Raw genomic sequence first — 18964 nt, 5'->3', positions numbered from 1 at the left:
AATTAAGAGCTAGAAAGTTGAAGCCACGAACTCAGGAATGACTAAATTACCCATTCCTGTCAGGTATGTGACAAAACAAAAGACATCTTAAAATGCCTTTTTTGGTTGTTATTCCTTATGTGAAATGGAAATAATGCAAACTGCTTAACAAAAACTCTTCCTTTTCAAAGAGGGGTGCTATGCAGTGCAAGTAGAAAAGCTTTCCTGCGATTCTTTTATTCACATCACATACGGTGCTATGGCTGGGCAAAGTCAGACAGTCTGACCTTGGGGATAAGGTGTTTGAAACTGGCTAATGAGGCATGCCACAAGCACTGGAAAAAAAAAAAGTAAATGCAGCAACCCCCGAAGAATTGAAATTAATATCCACAGCAGCATAGCTTGGTGGACCAAGTCATCCTCACAAGTCAAATTAGACCTTGATGTTGTGTCTCCACGATTACCCTTAGACTTGGTGTGTGGTTAGGGCTCAATACAGATGTTTGAATGGGCAAATGAATGAATGTTGGAACCCACCGATTTATTCCTTAAATTCTGTCCATTTTTGGTCTTTTAATAAAAATTTTCACAGGGCTCTTGACTGTTCTGAGGTAAAATAAAGCAAATGCTCAATTAAACGTAAGCATCCCTGTGTCCCTTTTCCTCTGGTCGTTAGCCCATTCCCAAATGAATGTACTCCTTCTAAGGAAAGACATTCAGTCAAGATGTTGGTGTTAATTAGTCTAGTTGAAGGCAAGCTTCTACCCTAAGATCATTTGGTCGATCAGTTGATCAATTGATAGATAAAGACAACTGTGTTTATTCACATTTAATAAGCTCTTCGTTATCCACCCTGCTTGGAGAAAAAAGAATACTTATAGCTAGTCAAGTATTCTAGTTAATAAAGAGTCGACACACGAGAATTGTCATCTTACAAGAAACTGAGTGGTAATAATTCGCACTTAAACATTGAAACATTGATCATCATCTTTGACTATGTAGAAGTCCCTTGAGAATCCACCATGATGGAGCATTGACATCATTTATCATATTATCATGGAATATGGTGGTATTAGTAACAGATTTCTATCTGCTAAAGTTCCAGCTTGAGCAGATAGAGAGAGAGAGAGAGAGTTTACCAAATGGAGAGAGAGTGTGTGTGTGTGTTTATAGTCAGCCTTGTTCCAGAAAAGATTTAAGATGGAGTGGGTATAATGATTATTTTACCAGCTTGCAGACTTAACTGCTGTTCCTTCCAGGAAGATCTCCAACACTTGGCTCAGCACTGGCTGGTTCACAATGACCATTGCCCTGGAGCTCTGTGACAGGATCAGTGTTTATGGCATGGTGCCCCCAGACTTCTGCAGGTAGGATTTCTGCAAATGTAATTCATCAGCAGTGTTGTGCAGTATTTATAAATGTCTGATTCCAACTATCAACCATGAAACATGTCTTCCTGTCTTCTTGAAGCAATTAATTAACATGTCCCAAGTCCTGGTTCTAGAAACAACAAACAGCATTTAATTATGTGATATAAAATATTGAAAGTTTTTGTTTGTACTGCTGGAGAATTAATCCATCTTGTGGGCTTCATTTATCCTCTGAATATTTATCAACCAAAAGTAATGCAGTAATTGGCATAATATTAACAATGAACAAGCATTAAGAAATATTAGTTTTGGGGACTTGCCTGGTGGCGCAGTGGTTAAGAATCCGCCTGCCAATGCAGGGGACACGGGTTCAATCCCTGGTCTGGGAAGATCCCACGTGCCGCGGAGAACTAAGCCTGTGAGCCACGACTACTGAGCCTGAGCTCTAGAGCCTGTGAGCCACAACTACTGAAGCCTGTGTGCCTAGAGCCCGTGCTCCGCAACAAGGGAAGCCACTGCGATGAGAAGCCCGTGCACTGCAATGAACAGTAGCCCCTGCTCACCACAACTAGAGAAAGCCCGTGCACAGCAGCAAAGACCCAATGCAGCCCAAAATAAATAAATTAATTCATTAATTTAAAAAAAAAGAAATATTAGTTTTATTCTCATTTGAAAAGAATGTGGTAATTTTTAATGAATTAAAGAGGGCAATTTCTTTGACAGTAAGGCCTGTTTTCCAAAATTAAAATATTCCTCTTAGTCTCTTTCCCTTTCCACATCAGTAGCCTTGGTTTGTGTTTCTAAGACCAAAAGCACAGGCATAATTATTTTGATGTATCGCTTTAAAGGGAACACACATACATCTCTGTTGCTACCTTAAGTTACCTCCTGGCATGTGCCCAGGTAGAGTTCGGTGTGTACTAACAGACACACTGAGAAATATCCAGGGCCTGATTTGTGGAAGGCCGATTGAAATTCACCTGTAACCTAAAGGAGTGATGCCAATAAAATCAGAAAGTTTCCTAGTTTTCAGGCATGCCTGCTGACCTGCACATGGCCTCAGTCATGATCTTCAAATGGTAAGATCTGGGGTGGGAGGGCATTTTAAACTTGTTCATTAAAATTTATGCTTGCTTATACCTTCATGTGTTTTAAACCTAACAACTTCTCAAAGGCCGTGGGCCTTTAGGCAAAATCTACCATTTGGAGGTTTGATGCAAGAATGATGAAGCATACTTAATTGTGCCATTATCACTTTGCCACTTTTCTCCCACCCTTTTTAACCCAAAGACCACACAGCAGCAGTACTAGTTTATATGTAAGAGTCAGGTCACAGGGGAGAAGGAAAGGGGTGGACAGAGCAGGCCTTTGAAATCTGCCTGGACTCATGCATCCCCAGGGAAGACATAATGTAGTAAGGAAGGGGGTGGAGTCTGGACCCAGACGGCACAGGTTCAAAGCCCAGCCCTGCCACTTACTAACCTAGTGCGACCTTGAGTAGGTCACTCATTCTCTCTGTGTCTCAGCTTCCTCGCCATTAGAAGTGGATGTGATGATAATAATAGACTCTGCCTCAGAGGGTTGGAGGTGGATTAAATAAGTGAATACATGTAAAGTGCTTGGAACAGCGCCTAGTACATGGCCAGAGTGAGCCTGGATCCTCACCCAGTTCCTCATCACTTAATGCACTGGCCTTGTTTTCCCCTTTGACAACCTCTGTGCAAAAAAGTAGGTAAGATAGTGTAAAAAAGCAAACTGCCTCCTCAAACCAACAGGCTAACAAAGGCAGTGGCAGTGGCCCCTTTGGGCATGCAAAGAGCCATCAAAGCTGATGGTTAGACGGCAGATATAATTATGTAATATTGCCATTAGGGCACCGGAGAAAAAGGGCATGAATAAATTGAAATGTTAATGACTTAAAGTGTTCAAGGAAATATTGCACTTATTATGGAAAACAAATGAAAGGCAAGTTAACCTGTCATTTCTCTTACTCAGAGTTAGCTCATCACGGCTTGGTGCACTTAGGATGGGAACAATTTATACAGTAATACTAGCAAGGAAGTCAAGATACTGTCCGTGCACCGTATGTTGCCAGCCGCTCTGAATTTCTGTTCCTCAGCCACCATCCCACAGGTTCAACAGTTGTTCTCATAAGATGCTTTCGGCAAGAACTCATCAGAAGGATCCCTAACCCCAGTGTCCTATCGGAGAAAGTGAAGAAGTGTGCTGGGTGTCCTCTGGCGCAGAGGGTTAGGCTGGTGACAGCATCCTCTTCAGTCCTGATGCCTGTTTAGGAAGGATAAGAAGGGAAAGAGAGGAGCAGCCCAGACTGATTCCCAGGTGCCTTTTGTCTTCACGTCCAGGACACATGGGCTGAACCACCAGGCACCCAGTTCCTGCCGGTGACCTTGAATCTTGCTGTCCTCATCTGCAAAATGGGCATAAGAAAATAATGATAAAAGCAAACAGGTCATGGTGAGGATTAAATGAGATCATGGCTGTAGAATGTTTGACACAGTGCCCAGCACACAGCTAGTGCTCAGGAAAGATTATTAAAAACATTAGTATTACTAATACTTTAATATTATACATAAAATATATAAAATAATTATTAATATTATCCTAAGCCCTTGAGAATTGCCCTGAAAGGTACCAAGAATTTTGGAGGGGGTTCAAAGAACAGGCCACAGCTCTTGCTTCCTGGAGGCTTACGATAAGCCTTACCCACACAGAAATCTAACAAGCACAGCAAAGCCACTTGGAGTTAAAATGACTCTTGCAAACAGTATCACCACCAGAAAAGGAAAAAGCAACTTATAAAGTAGCTTATAATCCAGCTACTAGTCTGATCATTCCCCCTTTGTCTTGATTTTGAAAGAAGCTAAGAACTCTAAGGCCAGCAGGGTACATGTGTCATGAGCTGTAGGACTTAGGGAGATAAGATATCACCGGGGCCAAAAGTGGTAGGGAAGCTTTTGTGAGATGACAGACCTCACGCTGGTTGAGTCCACCAGAATATAAACACCTCGAGGGCAGAGACTTTTTTTTTTTTTTAAATATGTGGTTTAACACAAAGTTTGAATGCAAAGTTATTTTTTTTTTTAATATTTATTTATTTATTTATTTTGGCCGTGTTGGGTCTTCATTTCTGTGCGAGGGCTTTCTCTAGTTGCGGCAAGTGGGGGCCGCTCTAAATCGCGGTGCGCGGGCCTCTCACTATCGCGGCCTCTCTTGTTGGGAGCACAGGCTCCAGATGCGCAGGCTCAGTAATTGTGGCTCACGGGCCTAGTTGCTCTGCGGCATGTGGGATCTTCCCAGACCAGGGCTCGAACCCGTGTCCCCTGCATTGGCAGGCAGATTCTCAACCACTACGCCACCAGGGAAGCCCGAGGGCAGAGACTTTTGTGTATTGGGGTCACTGTTGGAGCCGTGGTGCACAGGACAGTAGATCGGTACCGTCCTGGCCTATAGCAGATGCTCCATACATACCGAGTGAATGAATGGCCCTGTCCTCTCTCTCTCGTGCTGTAGTCAAAGGGTGTTTATATGACTGAAAATGAGCCATATTTCTCAAGGTCAGAAGCTGTGTGACCTTGAGAAAGTTATTCAACCTCACTGAGCCTTAGTTACCGTGGGCAGGTTACTTAATGACCGTCTCAGAAGCCGTAGTTTCCATGTCTGCAGATGATGATGACATTAGTCCTTACCTCACGGGGTTGTATGATAATTCCATGACATAATAGATGAGGAATGCTTGGCACAGTGCTGGTGTACATTAAGCGTGGATAAATTTACGAGGGGAAAGGGCTCACTCATCTGCACCCATGAGCACATTTTAAGGAGCTATCTGGCGAGCACTAATGAACGTTGCTTGGTTGGCAGGGAGGGACAATGACACGAAAGGCTCCCATGAGAATTGGGTCCCACTTTCCCTCCAGCTCCTTGCAGGACACCCCACGGGCTGCTCACAGCAGAGCCCCCCATTCTGTGGCTTCTTTATGCCCAGTTTCTCACTGGAAGGAAGAGTTAGGCACATGGGGCCAGAGTTCAGCAAACCAAAGGACAGCCAACTGCTCTTTTTGGGTAAATTAACCTTTCCAGACTTTGAGATACAACTAGGACCCTCAAAAGAAGTCATTTACTAAACAAATCACAGAGACTTTGATTCATTCACCTAACTTGTGTTGGGCACTTAGGGACATAATCAAAGATGAATGAGACAGGGTGCCTGCCTTCGGTCTCCTGCGTGTCACTTGGACACAATTCAGTCATAAGGGACAGAAGGTTCCCAAGGTTCCTGTGGGAGAAAATATTCACGTTCTGCCTGTCAGTAGTCTCTGACCCGCAGGGCTTTATTGAAACATCCAGCTCTGGCTTTCTCCTGACCCGATCCGGTGGAACAAGGGCAAGGAGCTAAGCTGAAAAAACATTGCTCCCTCCTGCCCCACCTCATCGGCAGCAGATGAACTTCTCTCTGTTTTACCTATGGGCTCTCATATCGCAAAGGGTCCCATGGCAAATAAGAACATTGACAGCCTTGACGACCTCTGGTCTAAGATACGGTCATGCCGCTTTCCAATCTAAATCACACTCTCACACACTTTTAAGGAGAATAGAGTCATCACCTTCTCCTTGCCAAGGAAACCAAGGCACAGAAGGACCAAACACCGGACTACTTCTGCAGTCATTTCCATCAGCTTAGCGTGGCAGTGACCCAAAGGGAATGTCAGCTGCTATATGCTGGGACATATAGGGAGGTAGAGTAGGACAGGGAGTAGGGGACTAAATTATATCCTGGGAGCAGACAGCTGAGCAATCCATGAGTGCCTGACTTCTAAGACGTGTGGGTGGGTTCACTTCTACAAGCCTGGAGCTGTCATTTTCCATCCAGCTCTCCTGGACGTCTGGCCTTCTCATCCCTCCCAGCCAAAGGGCCTGACTGACTTCCAGGAATCATTCATTGGCAAGAAGATTTCCAGTAGCCTCTAAACTACTAAGCACATGGACTCCTTAGGGAGACGAATAACCCCACGTTCATATTTAAAACCACAAATGGAAACAGTGAATGTATAAGTGGCCATGGCGGCAGATGAAGGACATGTTATTCGAAACCTGGCAGAATCGAACACTGACTAAAGTCATGTGACTGGCGTGCAACCGTTTCCTCCTTAATCTGGTGCCACAGTAGCCTCCTGACCGCTCTCTCCAGCTCTGGTCTTTCTCTTTCCTCTCCAAACACCACTGTGCTGTTGGATAAACCACAAGTCTGACTCTGTACCACTTAAACCCCTCCCTAGGTCCCCATAGCTTTTAGAAGAAAGTTCACACTCCCTAGCTTAGCACACAAGCCCTCAGGACCTGACCTCTGCAGCCACCTTAGTCTCATCTCCTCTACTCACAGACTTGTTCTAGCCATGCTGAGGAACTTAAGAAGGCGCTCACCCTGCACACACCTGCCCCTTTGCCCTCATCTCGGATCATCCATCCCCTCCTTCTTAATCTGGCTGATCACTACCGGTTCTTCACCGTAATATTAATGGCTGATATTTTTTCTGCACATACCACATGCTGGTGGTGTGCTGAGTACGAGTACAGGTGCCACTTCATGGAAGCTTTATGATAATCCCAGGAGATAAACATTATTATTATCGCCATTTTACATACGAAGCTTTAGGACATGAAACAGCTGGCCAGAGTCGTGGGGCAGGTAAGTGATGGAGCTGGGATTTGAATTCAGGTCTTCAGGGCTCAAGAGCCAAAACTCTTAACCCCTCCCTCCACTGCTTTGGAGGTCCTCCTCCTCCAAGCTTTCCTTGCCTTCCTATCTGAGTCAGACCCCACCTGGGCCCCTACTGGGGCCTCTGCCACCTCCCACTCTGCCTCAGCGCACTGAGTGACATGTCCATCTCCTTCATCAGCCTGTAATCTCCTTAAGGGAAGGGGTCCTATCTCAAGCCACGTTTGTGTCTCTAGCTCTTGCCATTGTGTCTGGCACGTAGTATGTATTCAGTATTGATTAACTCAGTGAATAAATAAAAACCTTCCTTTCCTTGATGGTGTTTAGGAGACTGATTCTATATTTATTCCGAGATCAAAAGTGCCAGGTGAGTGAAGAGTATAATTAGCCAGTGGCAAGTTCCGATTTCGAGGGTCCAAAGAAGTCACTGGTGACCAACTGTATCATTCTCAGCCAAGGCCAGCACTGGGTCCTCAGGCATGAGGCATCAGTCTCCATCCTGCCTCTATCACTGGACTCCGGGCTCATCGGTGTTCAGAAAGCCAGAGAAAATTAATGTCGTGTCACACCAGAGACAGCCTCAAAATATATTATTATGGGGACATAGACCTTTAAATCATGCTATATCCATATGGGAAGCCAAATCCATTCTCTCTAGATGGACTATAAATTGCAATGAAAAAGCTCTGTTATCATTGCCTTCCAAACTAAGTGATGGTGAGTATTTTTAAACTCATTTTCCATTGTAAATTATTTGTGATAATAATGGGCCAAGCATTTAAATTCTACCTAACAGTCTTATTTCTGGTCATACTTAACACATTACCAAGTTTACAACTTTCTGTTACCCATCATTTCTTGAGTATTAATTAGCAGAGTAACGACTCAGAGCGATCACTGTCATGGAACTAAATTAATATCTTATCCATAATGTGAAGGACATCTCAAAGGTATCGTGAATATCAGAGAGTTGATTCTGCTAGAGTTATTAGCTAGTGAACATTAATAAAGCTGCCAGCATAACAGGGCAAGTTCCTACTTGGCAACAGTCCACCCTGTAGAATCAGATGCTTACAGAGGACGGGTATGGAATATAATGCATCCACGTGGTTCACATTTTATGCAGTGAACTTAAAATACATTGTTGTACTTTTTTTTTTCATAGATGCTTAACTTTGCCATAATTTCTTCTTCTGTCTTTGCTATAATTTGACCAACTTACTGGTCACTGGGTGTTTTCATTACCTTCCTCTCTCCCATGGGTACAATGCATCTGTTATGGGATGTTATGGCGCCATGTGAGGTGCCTGAGTGGTTGGGTGTGGATATGGGGTTCAGGCAACTCACTTGGGCCTTTGACCCATGACGGGTGGACAGCTGCAGGCTCTCGGCGTTTTTTGTGCCCCAGAAACACAAGTATTATTTCACTGGCTTCCAAGGTGTGTGGCAGTTTCCTCCCAAAAGAGGCTGTAAAAACAAGAAATGGAGGCAACAGAATAAAGGTGGTTCATGGGGCCTCCCAGGCCTGAAGCAGCTGTGTAGGAAGGCCTGTTAGGGGAACATTTTCTTCTGAATGCTCCATAATGTCCCCAAGGCCCCCAGTGCAAGCCAAATTCAGAACAACCGAGGTACTTGACAGCTACTGATTCAACACTATTCCTCAAACAGTTCCTGACTACCTGCTATATGGTACTGTATACCATGCCAAGAATAACAGTGTGTTTGGAGAGAGTATCTGAGAGCTCTAAAGAGAGGCAAAAGCACCATTCTTTCATCGGGATCTTTTTTAGCCTTCTAGATCGTCCAGCCCAAACTGGGAGGTCAGGGTCAACCTAGATCATACCCAGAAATGGAAATATCCACCCTTACCTGTTAATGATACAAGGTTTCTTTCCAATTGCACAGCTTAGCTTGAGAAGATTTAAAATGGCACGTTACCAGCTTCTGCTGCCACAGATAAGATATCAGTGGGCAGAATTGTGACTGAGCATGAGGCCTGTGCTTCGCACCCTGACCTGCTGCACAGTGCCCACCAGGCACGGGGCACCTCTGTAGGTGGGTGCTTGGGAGAATGCAGCAAGGACAGAGTTGCTCTCAGCCATGTGGTGCCAACCCAATGGGAACCTGGGGTGCCATTAGTGCAGACAGCCACCTGGTGGCACAGGAATTTTTCCAAGACACAGAGCCTCACTCTTAAGAGTACAGCTTTGGTTCAGATCTGGGCCCTGAAACTTCTTCAGTTTCTCTGGGTATGAGCTTTCTCATTTGTAAAACAGAGGTAATAACAGTACCTCTCTCACTGGGGCGACGTGAGGATTAAATGTTAGTCTATGTGGAGTACTGAGCACTATGTGAGTCAAGTCTAGAATCTTGGATGGCCCATGAGTGAGGCTGTGTGCTTAAACCAGGCACAGGACTCTCACCCTGGGTGCCGGATTCTCACCCTGGGTGCTGGATGCTCACCCATCACATGGCGTAGTGATACTTAACCTTAGACGCCTGATGGAGAATGAAGGAGATAGTATAAGCTAAGCACTGAGGCTTAGCAGGTATTTAACTTAATCAGCCTTCTTAAACCTGGCTGCATATTAGAATCTCCTACAGAACTTTATAACATTATTACCTTTTAAAATTTTTTTGTTTCGAAAAAGTTTTAGACTTACAGAAAAAGTTGCAAAAATTGTACAGAGAGTTCCTGTATACCCTTTACCCAGCTTCCCCTAATGTTACCATTTTGGTCCAATTATCAAAATTATCAAAACTAACAAATTAACACCGGTACAATACTCTTAAATAAATTTCAAACTTTATCCACATTTCACCATTTTTCCTACTGATGTCATTTTTCTCCTGCAGAACCCAATCCAGGATCCCTTTGCATTTTCTTATCATGTCTCATTAGTCTCCTCCAGTCTGTGACAGTTCCTCAGTCTTTCCTTATCTTTCATGACTCCGACACATTTGAAGAATTCTGGTCATTGTAGGATGTCCATCACTTTGGATTTGTGTGATAGTTTCTAATTATTAGATTGAGGTTATACATTACTGAGAAGGCTACCACAGAAGCAGTAGCATTTCATATCAAGAGGTACATGATGTCAGAATGTCTTATTACTGGCGATGTTAACCTTGGTCACTTGGTGAAGGTGGTGGCTGCCAGGTTTACTCATTGTAAAGTTACAATTTTTCCCTCTATCATTAATAAATACATTGGGGGGACTTTGTGCAAATAACCTATTTCTCCTCATGTTTTTCCTCTCTCATATTCCATTCATCTGTGCATCTTGCCTGCAACAATTACTGCATTGTTCTAATGGTGATTTTCTATTCCCTCATTCTTTCTAGATTATTAATTGGAATTATTCTGTATTTCATTTATTTATTTATTCAGTAATTTATTGAAATCATCATGGACTCATGGATATTTATTCTGTTTTATTTTATGGGACTTAAAATCCAATACTGCCATTATTTATTTTGACACTCAAACCTAAGGCACTTTTTAAAATAACCTATGCCTGGGACCCTCTCCAAATCAATTAAACCAGACTCTATGGAGGTGGAACATAGGCAGTGGTATTTCTTTAATACCTGTGCACTACATGGTAGTTCTCTCATTCTCCCCACCTGCTTTCTCTATAGAGAAAAAACAATCCTTCTTCACATTATTCTGCAGGATTTGTTCCCCCACTGGCCCCTGGAGGGCTGATGACAGGCTGCTGCCGCTTAGGGAACTGGCTCTGTGATTATCATGCCCGCACAGCCTGCACCCCTGCACCTTCACTCCCTGAGCATCCCCTGATCCCAGACAGCAACCTGAGAATCCTCTCTTCAATCCAGAATCCTCTCTTTTACAGTAGTAGCCTCCCGATGTGGAAAGTCTGCTGATTTTTATTGCTGTTTTCATTTGGATCAGGTGGAGGGAAAAAAAACTATGGCAGCCTTTAGAAAGTCAGGCTTGGGAAAAAAGGCTTAAGGAATTATAACCTTGAACTTTCTGAAGGAAGGGCTTTCTGAACGGCACAGTGGATGACACCTGATGGCAGGCTGACAACCTACAGGAGAGTTGTTCCTGCAGTTGCTTTGGCTCTGCCTTCTAAGTCCCATCAAGCCCTTTTCTGCCATTTGGACAAAGTTTTAAAGCATGGAGACAACCCTCAGTTATTTGGACACCTTTGAAACCATATGAACCAAATATGTAAATTTAATTCTCCCTTTAGGAGATCAGTGTGGAGCCAGATGCATTTTCATTCAAGGAGATGGTCTTCCTGAATAAGGAAATTGATCCTATAGCATCCTTCAGCTGGTTTCCAATTTCCCTCTATGCCTAGGTGCCAAATCAATCTCATGATATTTTTAGAAACCTGATGGACTCTTTAGTCAGATTGATGCCAATACTATGTCCAAAACTTAGATGAATCAGATTTAAAACCTGATCCGTACTGGAATAAAAGCTTAACCCCAAGTTTACCATGGCAACATGAATTTAGCACGATTCCCCAAATTATGCCGTTTGAATCTGGGGAGACTTGTCTCACAAATTTCTATTTCTCTTTTTTTAATTTTTTTTCTTCATAGTGGTCCATTCCAACTTGAATTTTTCCTACCATGCACTTTCTATATTGAAAACATCTTCTATTAAAATTCTAAGGGGTTTCAATTTCTAGGGTAAGTAAATAAGCAAACTCTATAATAACCGGACAGGACGGGATCTGATGTCTCACTACAGAACATAGAGATACTTCTGAGACAGGCATAATAGAGATGCAAACTATTAACTCAGTGCAGCATCCAACCCAGGATGAGGAATGTTTAAATGCTGCATGACAAAAGTAAATCTCTCTTCCTGGAAGAACTTTAACCTCAGAGGAGAGGAAGCTCAAAGGTTTATTGTCTTCAGAGCCATGAACTCGACACCCCTCTTGATAAAAGACTTCGATCCCTGACCCCAGAAAAGTTGCTACTCTAAAAGCCATTTGTGTATTGATCTCCTCTGAAGAAGACGAATAGGTATCTAGCAGGATGAGCATCTCTGGGAAACCAAGTTACTCTACTTAGAGTACAGCTGAGTGCTGGGAGGGGGACCCCAGGGCATCAAGCGCTGTAAGGTGGTTTGCAGGAAGCTGGGACACTTTTTAAGAGAAGCGCTAAGAAGAGACCAAGAAGAGCTTAGTCTTGCAACAAGGCCGCTTGGTGAGTGTAGATCAAGGTAGGAAGGTTTATCTGCTGGGATATCTTGACTGCTCTTATCATTTAAACTTCAAGACAGAAGAGGTGGGGTGGACTGGCCTAGAATGGAACCCAGTCTGAGACCAGACCTCTTTGGGGGTGAGATATTTTAGTAACCCTACATCAGGGCGCTCACCACCACCACGTTAATCCTGTTCACATTACCTTGAAGAAATGAGCCAGTGTTTCTCCTTTGAGGCGGAGACAGGGATATAGAGACCGAAAAATGTGGGGACTCTCGGGCTACACAGCAGGGGTTGAAGATTTGGACTTTCTCAATGTAGAGACTCTAGGTTTGAGTACCTTGTCCGTCTAAAACAGCAAGAGAAAAATGGTGGCGTCGTGCCTGCTGAGTTTCTCCCGTGCGATCAAACTTGGATCATCCACTTTCCATACCTGGAGGAGGAATTGTCTTTAGAGGCTTGCCGTTTAGCTGCTAACTCCATATAAATTTCTTTCAACAACAGAACTTCCAAAAATAGTTATTGAGCACCTGCTAAGAACAAGACAAAGGCCTGCTCTCATGAACAGACAATAAGCAAGTAAACAACAACAGCAGTTTCAGAGAATGATTAATGCCACAAGGAAAATAAATGCAAGTGAGATAGAGAGAAGGGGCAGGCATCAGGTAAGCCCTCTCAGAGGAGGATACATTTGAATCGATCCCCAGCAGTGAGAAGGAGTGAGCTGGTGGGAGAGCGTTCCAGCCAGGTGACTTGCCCTCAAGAGCCAAGGCCTCAGGCTAGGGACGAGCTTGGTCGAGATGACCACCAGAGAGGCCAGTAAGGTGGGAGCATAGCAGACAAGGTCAAGTGGGTTAGGAGAAGGCTCTGGAGAGGAGCCAGATCACGGAACACCCTGTAGGCCAGGCTCTTAGTGGAAGTGGAAGCCCCTGGAGGGTTTGGAGTGGGGCGGGGGCGGGGGTGGGGAAGGAGGATGATGTGTTTTTGTTTTGTAAATATCTTCATAGCTGTTAGTGCTAAACAGACTGCGTGGGGCAAGAGTGGAAATCATAACTATAGCTGGCTCTTAGGACTACGTAGTTTCCAAATCCCAAAAGCCTGAACATCCTACGGGCTCACGTTTAATCTTGCTGTTTGATAATGATGGTCGCTGAGTTTATTTCACAGCCTCAGATCCTCTTCACGTGCATATTGCTTAAACATCAGCAAAACCGTTTGTTGAATTCATTTAACTTGAAAGTATGGTTTGTGCTTATCAGCTTATTAAAGATAACATCTTACCTAAATCTGTGAAAGGAATTTTTTTTTTTTTTCTTTAATCAGTTATCTCGTTTTCCTCCTACAGGGATCCCAATCACCCTTCAGTACCTTATCACTATTACGAACCTTTTGGACCTGATGAATGTACAATGTACCTCTCCCATGAGCGAGGACGGAAGGGTAGTCATCACCGCTTTATCACAGAGAAACGAGTCTTTAAGAACTGGGCACAGACATTCAATATTCACTTTTTTCAACCGGACTGGAAACCAGAATCACTTGCTATAAGTCATCCCGAGAATAAACCTGTGTTCTGAGGAATGTGTGTGGCCAGATGGAAATCCCAAGAACCCACTGTATCAGACATCAGGCCACTGAACTTCCTGAAACACCAGACATGAAAGAGGAACAGAATTAGTCGCTGGGCTAGCTTCAGTCCTCAAGAAGTACCATGTACAGGTGCCTCTGAGGCGTGACTACACAGCAGTGCAGTTGGTTTGTAAGGGAAAATTCCAGAATGAATACATCCTAATGAGTGTCGTCCCTTTCAAAAGGGGTTACCATAGGGGCTGAACTCTCATTTAAATGATGTTGCCATGGCTAAAAACATTTTGGATCTCTTTAAGTATTGCCTTCGAAACTGAGACATTAGGAACTCAACATTAGTTGTATTCCTTTGTAGAAATACCACGTCAAAAGTCATTTTTCTATCAAATTGTATCCTAACCTGAACCTTTGTCATTTGTTGGACTCTGTATGTGTGATTTGTAAAAAGCAGCCTGAAAGTATGGACTTCTGATTTCTGAAGAGTACATCTTCACTGACTTTCATAAGCAAATGCCCAATATTTATTTATTTTTTTTTTAAACTTTTTTTTTTAATATTTTTAAAATTTATTTAATTTTTGGCTGCGTTGGGTCTTCGTTGCTGTGCGTGGGTTTTCTCTAGTTGCGGCGAGTGGGGGCCACTCTTTGCTGAGGTGCACAGGCTTCTCATTGCGGTGGCTTCTCTTGTTGCGGAGCACAGGCTCTAGGCGCACAGGCTTCAGTAGCTGTGGCACGTGTGTTCAGTAGTTGTGGCTTGTGGGCTCTAGAGCACAGGCTCAGCAGTTGTGGCTCACGGGCTTAGTTGCTCCGTGGCATATGGGATCTTCCTGGACCAGGGCTCGAACCCGTGTCCCCTGCATTGGCAGGCGGATTCTCAACCACTGCGCCACCAGGGAAGCCCCCAATATTTATTTATTGAGAGTTTTTTTAGTGTGTTCTCGGCCAGTATTTTTATAGATTATGATTACGTGGTAATTTATCCTTCCTAATTCTTTAATCCTGAATGATGGTTGGAAAAGGCCCGGAACTGGGAGGTGAGTTGCCGTGTTCCCAGTACTCATCGTTAGCATGTGACGGTATTTGGCTTGGAAATGTTGCGTTGCATGTTTTGAACCCTCAGGCTTCAAGAACAGCTATGACATTTTCCAATATGCAGAAATGCTCCAAATGACAACATTGAAAACCAAAAACTGCGTCGTTCAAACAAAAAAGATACCAGCAAGAGAAACTTAAAGACAGTTTGCTTTAGTAATCATTGATGTGGGTTACTTCACTAAAGCCCTAGTTTCCTCTTCTGCAGAATGATGTCACTGTACCAGCGGACCTCTTAAGTTTCATTCCAGATCGGAAATTCTCTCAACGAGCCTCTTGTTGACCCACATGAGGACTTTGCACTTGGAATGATGGGGCTCCCACAGTAGCAGGAGCCTTATTTTAGGGGGCCTTTTATATCCCCCTACTACCTAGCCCCCTCTTGTGGTTAAAAACATACCTCCTCCATGGAACCCATTGGCCAAAATCCATCCCCTGCTTCTCTGGTGCTTCTTGCACCAGAGAGAGAGAGAGAGAGAACTTCCATGCTATTCTGAGGGTGGGGGGGATCTTTCATGCTATTCCCTGACTACAAGAGCAAGGAACTGCACTTCTGTGAGTTTGTGTGGAGAAGAGAATACAAGGAGATTCCCCATCATACAACTCATTTATCCTATGAACTATTCAGATTCACTTACTGCAAATCTCACATTATATTCACTGCCGTTCCCTCGTCTTCACAAGTATAAAGGACTTATTTTTATTCCGAGCCAAGATCAGCTAGTGTGAAAGATTTTCATTTACGCAAGTAATATTGTTCAAAAATAGCCTTTAAAAAAAATATACCAATGTTTTTTTTCTTTACACATGGCTTAGGAGGCATTAATTTCTCTAATGCCAAATTTGAAGGCACCAGCAAATACTATGTATGGAGACTGACATTGTTTTACAAAACATGACCTGGTTTGAGATTAAAGAAGGTTTCTCACATTACCACCTCTTTTCCCTTTCCTTAATTAGTACTGAGATTCCATTCCTTTGCATTAACTAGTACTATTAATTATATGGAGTACTGTTATTGAGATGCAAACACAGTCCAGATATTCATTTAGCAAAAATAAATTTGGTAGTATTGTGGTGCAGCGTGAGCTGTAAAAAGCCAATACAATGGAAACGTCTGTCCAAAACATACTGGAATGTGTCCTTTAAATTGTCTCAGTTTTTTAAAGAAACAATAGGATTCTATTCCAGCACAATCTCTTCTACAGCATGGACTCTGGACAGACAGTACTTTATGAACTTATAAAAAATCATAAGAATTTTACATAAATGATTCATAGGCCACCTTTCCCATCACTTGAAGAGATTATATTGCTCAGATGTAAGTAGCTCCTTTAACAAGTTTTATTTTTAAGGCATACTGGGACATGCAAAGATGTAGCTATATTACTAATCTAATAATATCTCAAATGTCTGTATTATCCTCAGGTTTTAGGGGTTTTGTTTTTGTTTTGTTTTTTAAGATCATATGATAGCTCCCTCTTTTTTGTAACTTTTCTCTCGCGGATACTCAAAAGAGTGTAAAGCAAAGGAATTCTGAAATTCCTGGCTTCATTGGGAAATATTTTAAATTTACATGTGGCTGGGATATGTGAGTATGTGAATTTATATTTTTAAAACTATGGTATAAATATGTAAGAAATTATCACTTGGACAGTGGTTTTATTACAGCATTTAAAGAAAATACCTAGAACTCTGATAGACTGTGCTGCTGGAACTGGCTGTGGGCAACTGAATTCTTCTCTTGCCGATATCATTTCATGACTATCAGTCTTAACACGATGCAACACCATTAAAATCAACTCTGATATAAAAGACTACAACCACGTTTACAGACCTCAGTGATTTCAGTATCCAACTGTGTTTGGAGCCTACATCATACTCATTATGTTACATACCTTTCTCCTCTCTCCCCAGCTGTGTCATCAGCTTCCTCTCAGCTTTTAAGACCCCAGTAACACAAAGCTACGGCTGGCCCATCCACGGCATCTGTTATTTCAACGCAAGAACATTTGGCAGAGGCCATAGCCATTATGAGCAACGATACAGGAATGCACAGGCAAAATCAATCACTTCAAATGGCCCATAAAAGGAGGAATCTTGCCTGTAATATTCTCCAGTAAATATTCACCCAAGAAAGCATACATTAAAAGAACATTAAGAGGTAAATATTCAGTGTGCTGTGTGGGGACTTCGCTGTGTGATTTCCATTACGGTTAATGGGTATTTGGTAACTAAGTCCCTGTGCTTCACTAACCCTGGTATGTGCTCCTAAGGGCTAGACCTAAAACCAGAGCAATGCAGGAACTTCCAAGGTCCTAAGATTGCAGAGTTAGAGCTTTTCTCCAAAAAATAAATGAAAGCAAAACACAAGGTACTGTACTTAAAAGAGAAATTTCTGTGAGGTCTCTTGGAACCCTTAGGTTCCTACCAGATATGTGTATCAGATTACAAACAAGAGCTCTCAAGACAGATTACCTTTGTTTTCTGAAGTTCTCTCCATTACTGATCTTTTTGAATTACATTAAAATGGAAGGCTAGAACCTCATTTTGAAATAAAAACTCACCTCAAAAATTAAAATTATTGATTTAGAAGGAAGGAAAATGTTGAAATTCTATCAAGAACGAGAGTGTTATTTAAATGCATGTGTACTGATTTAACAGGCCCAAATATTTGCCCTTATGTAGGAGTGACCTCATTTCAGAAATATACCCTGTATTCCACTGGCATGATGATTCAGGTTGTTAAACAGACCCACTCTGAAAGAAGGGTCTGTGTTCCCACTCTCTCTCTCTGAAGTGTTAGGAGGTGATGTTAGCACCCTTACATCTTTCATTCCTGACCCAATCATTTCTTCTACCCTCACTGCTTCTCTCTTAAACCTCATTCTGTCTTTGCCATCATTCTCTCCTGCTGTCTTTTGTCTACAGTGTACTCTTAAACCAGCAGTCTTTGGGGTCTCTTAAGGTCTTCCTTATAGGTTTTTAAACTAGGGACCTACCTGGGGAACAGATTTGGGATGGGTCCTACCAGCGCAATAGCCACAGTAGGTTGGGAGGACTACAGGACAAGGTTTTTCAGAAGTACCATCCTGGTTTCCCCATGGCCAAGGGAGGAGGGAAGGGGAGGAGTTACAAAATATGGACTTTCTGTACCAAAACCAGGACAGTCCCAGGAAAGCCAGGACAATGCGTCACCCTATCAAAAGGCCACTTCAATGAGAACTATAATACTAAGGCCTTCGGGGTAAAAGTGAACCAACCACCTAGGTTCTAGCACATGCCATAGGACACTTTGGAGTGGGAAGAGGTGAGAGAGTGTCTACAAGGCTTATAAATGAATAGGAGTAACCCCTTTATTCTAGCTCCCTCATCCCCACCTACTCAGGGTATTGAGCCACCATAGAAATGCAAAAAAAGGCTGCAATCCTGTTTGTTTCCGCTCAGTGCCCTAATATTATATGCTACCTTGGATTGTCCTTTGTCTTTTTATGTATGTGTCCTGTTAGTCTAATTAGATTGTAAGCCCTTTGGGAGCAGAGACTGTTTCTCCTTTGTCTTTGTAGCCCCATGCCTAGCACAGTGCCTTGCACACAATAGGCGCTCAATAAATGTCTGTTGTTGATGATGACCTCTTAATGTTGGCCCAATGGATTGGTAATTGGTATATATTCTTCCATGTAAAAAGTACAAGAGACAGAATAGGTGATGAAATAGTTAAATTTTAAATGGTTTTTTATAGGGTCAGTCCTTAAACCTATACCATTTTTAATCAACAGAGCTGAGCTAGATTTGGTAGAATAATATTGCTGATTTCATTAGGTTTGCTATGCTGGCTGTTCTGAACACACAAAGTGAAGTTCAACAAGCTTTGTGTTCTCGCTGTCAGCGAGCTGCTCTTAGCACAAATTAAATTTAATATTGACAAATGCTATACCACACGAAAAAGTGGAAAGGCATTTTGGGCTCTGACTTCTGTGGTTCAACTATAAAAGGGAGGCTAAAATG

General features: G+C 42.8%; 1 protein-coding gene across 2 annotated transcripts in view; it reads left to right on the top strand.

The window, feature by feature from the left end:
* Nucleotides 1-13855, top strand: part of ST6GALNAC5 (ST6 N-acetylgalactosaminide alpha-2,6-sialyltransferase 5) — a 187188-nt gene extending 173333 nt beyond the window's left edge. The window contains exons 4-5 of one of the 2 annotated variants that reach the window (XM_061186430.1): nt 1239-1346; nt 13624-13855. In XM_061186430.1, coding sequence (XP_061042413.1) covers nt 1239-1346; nt 13624-13855 — 340 coding nt within the window. Of the gene's footprint in view, nt 1-1238; nt 1347-13623 lie in introns of those variants that run through there. The other variant, XM_061186431.1, reaches the window with a different exon arrangement.
* The last annotated feature ends 5109 nt before the right edge of the window (nt 13856-18964 follow it).

Source organism: Eubalaena glacialis, chromosome 3 (assembly GCF_028564815.1).
Source record: "Eubalaena glacialis isolate mEubGla1 chromosome 3, mEubGla1.1.hap2.+ XY, whole genome shotgun sequence".
Classification (NCBI taxonomy): domain Eukaryota; kingdom Metazoa; phylum Chordata; class Mammalia; order Artiodactyla; family Balaenidae; genus Eubalaena; species Eubalaena glacialis.
This window is presented reverse-complemented; position numbering and strand designations above follow the sequence as displayed.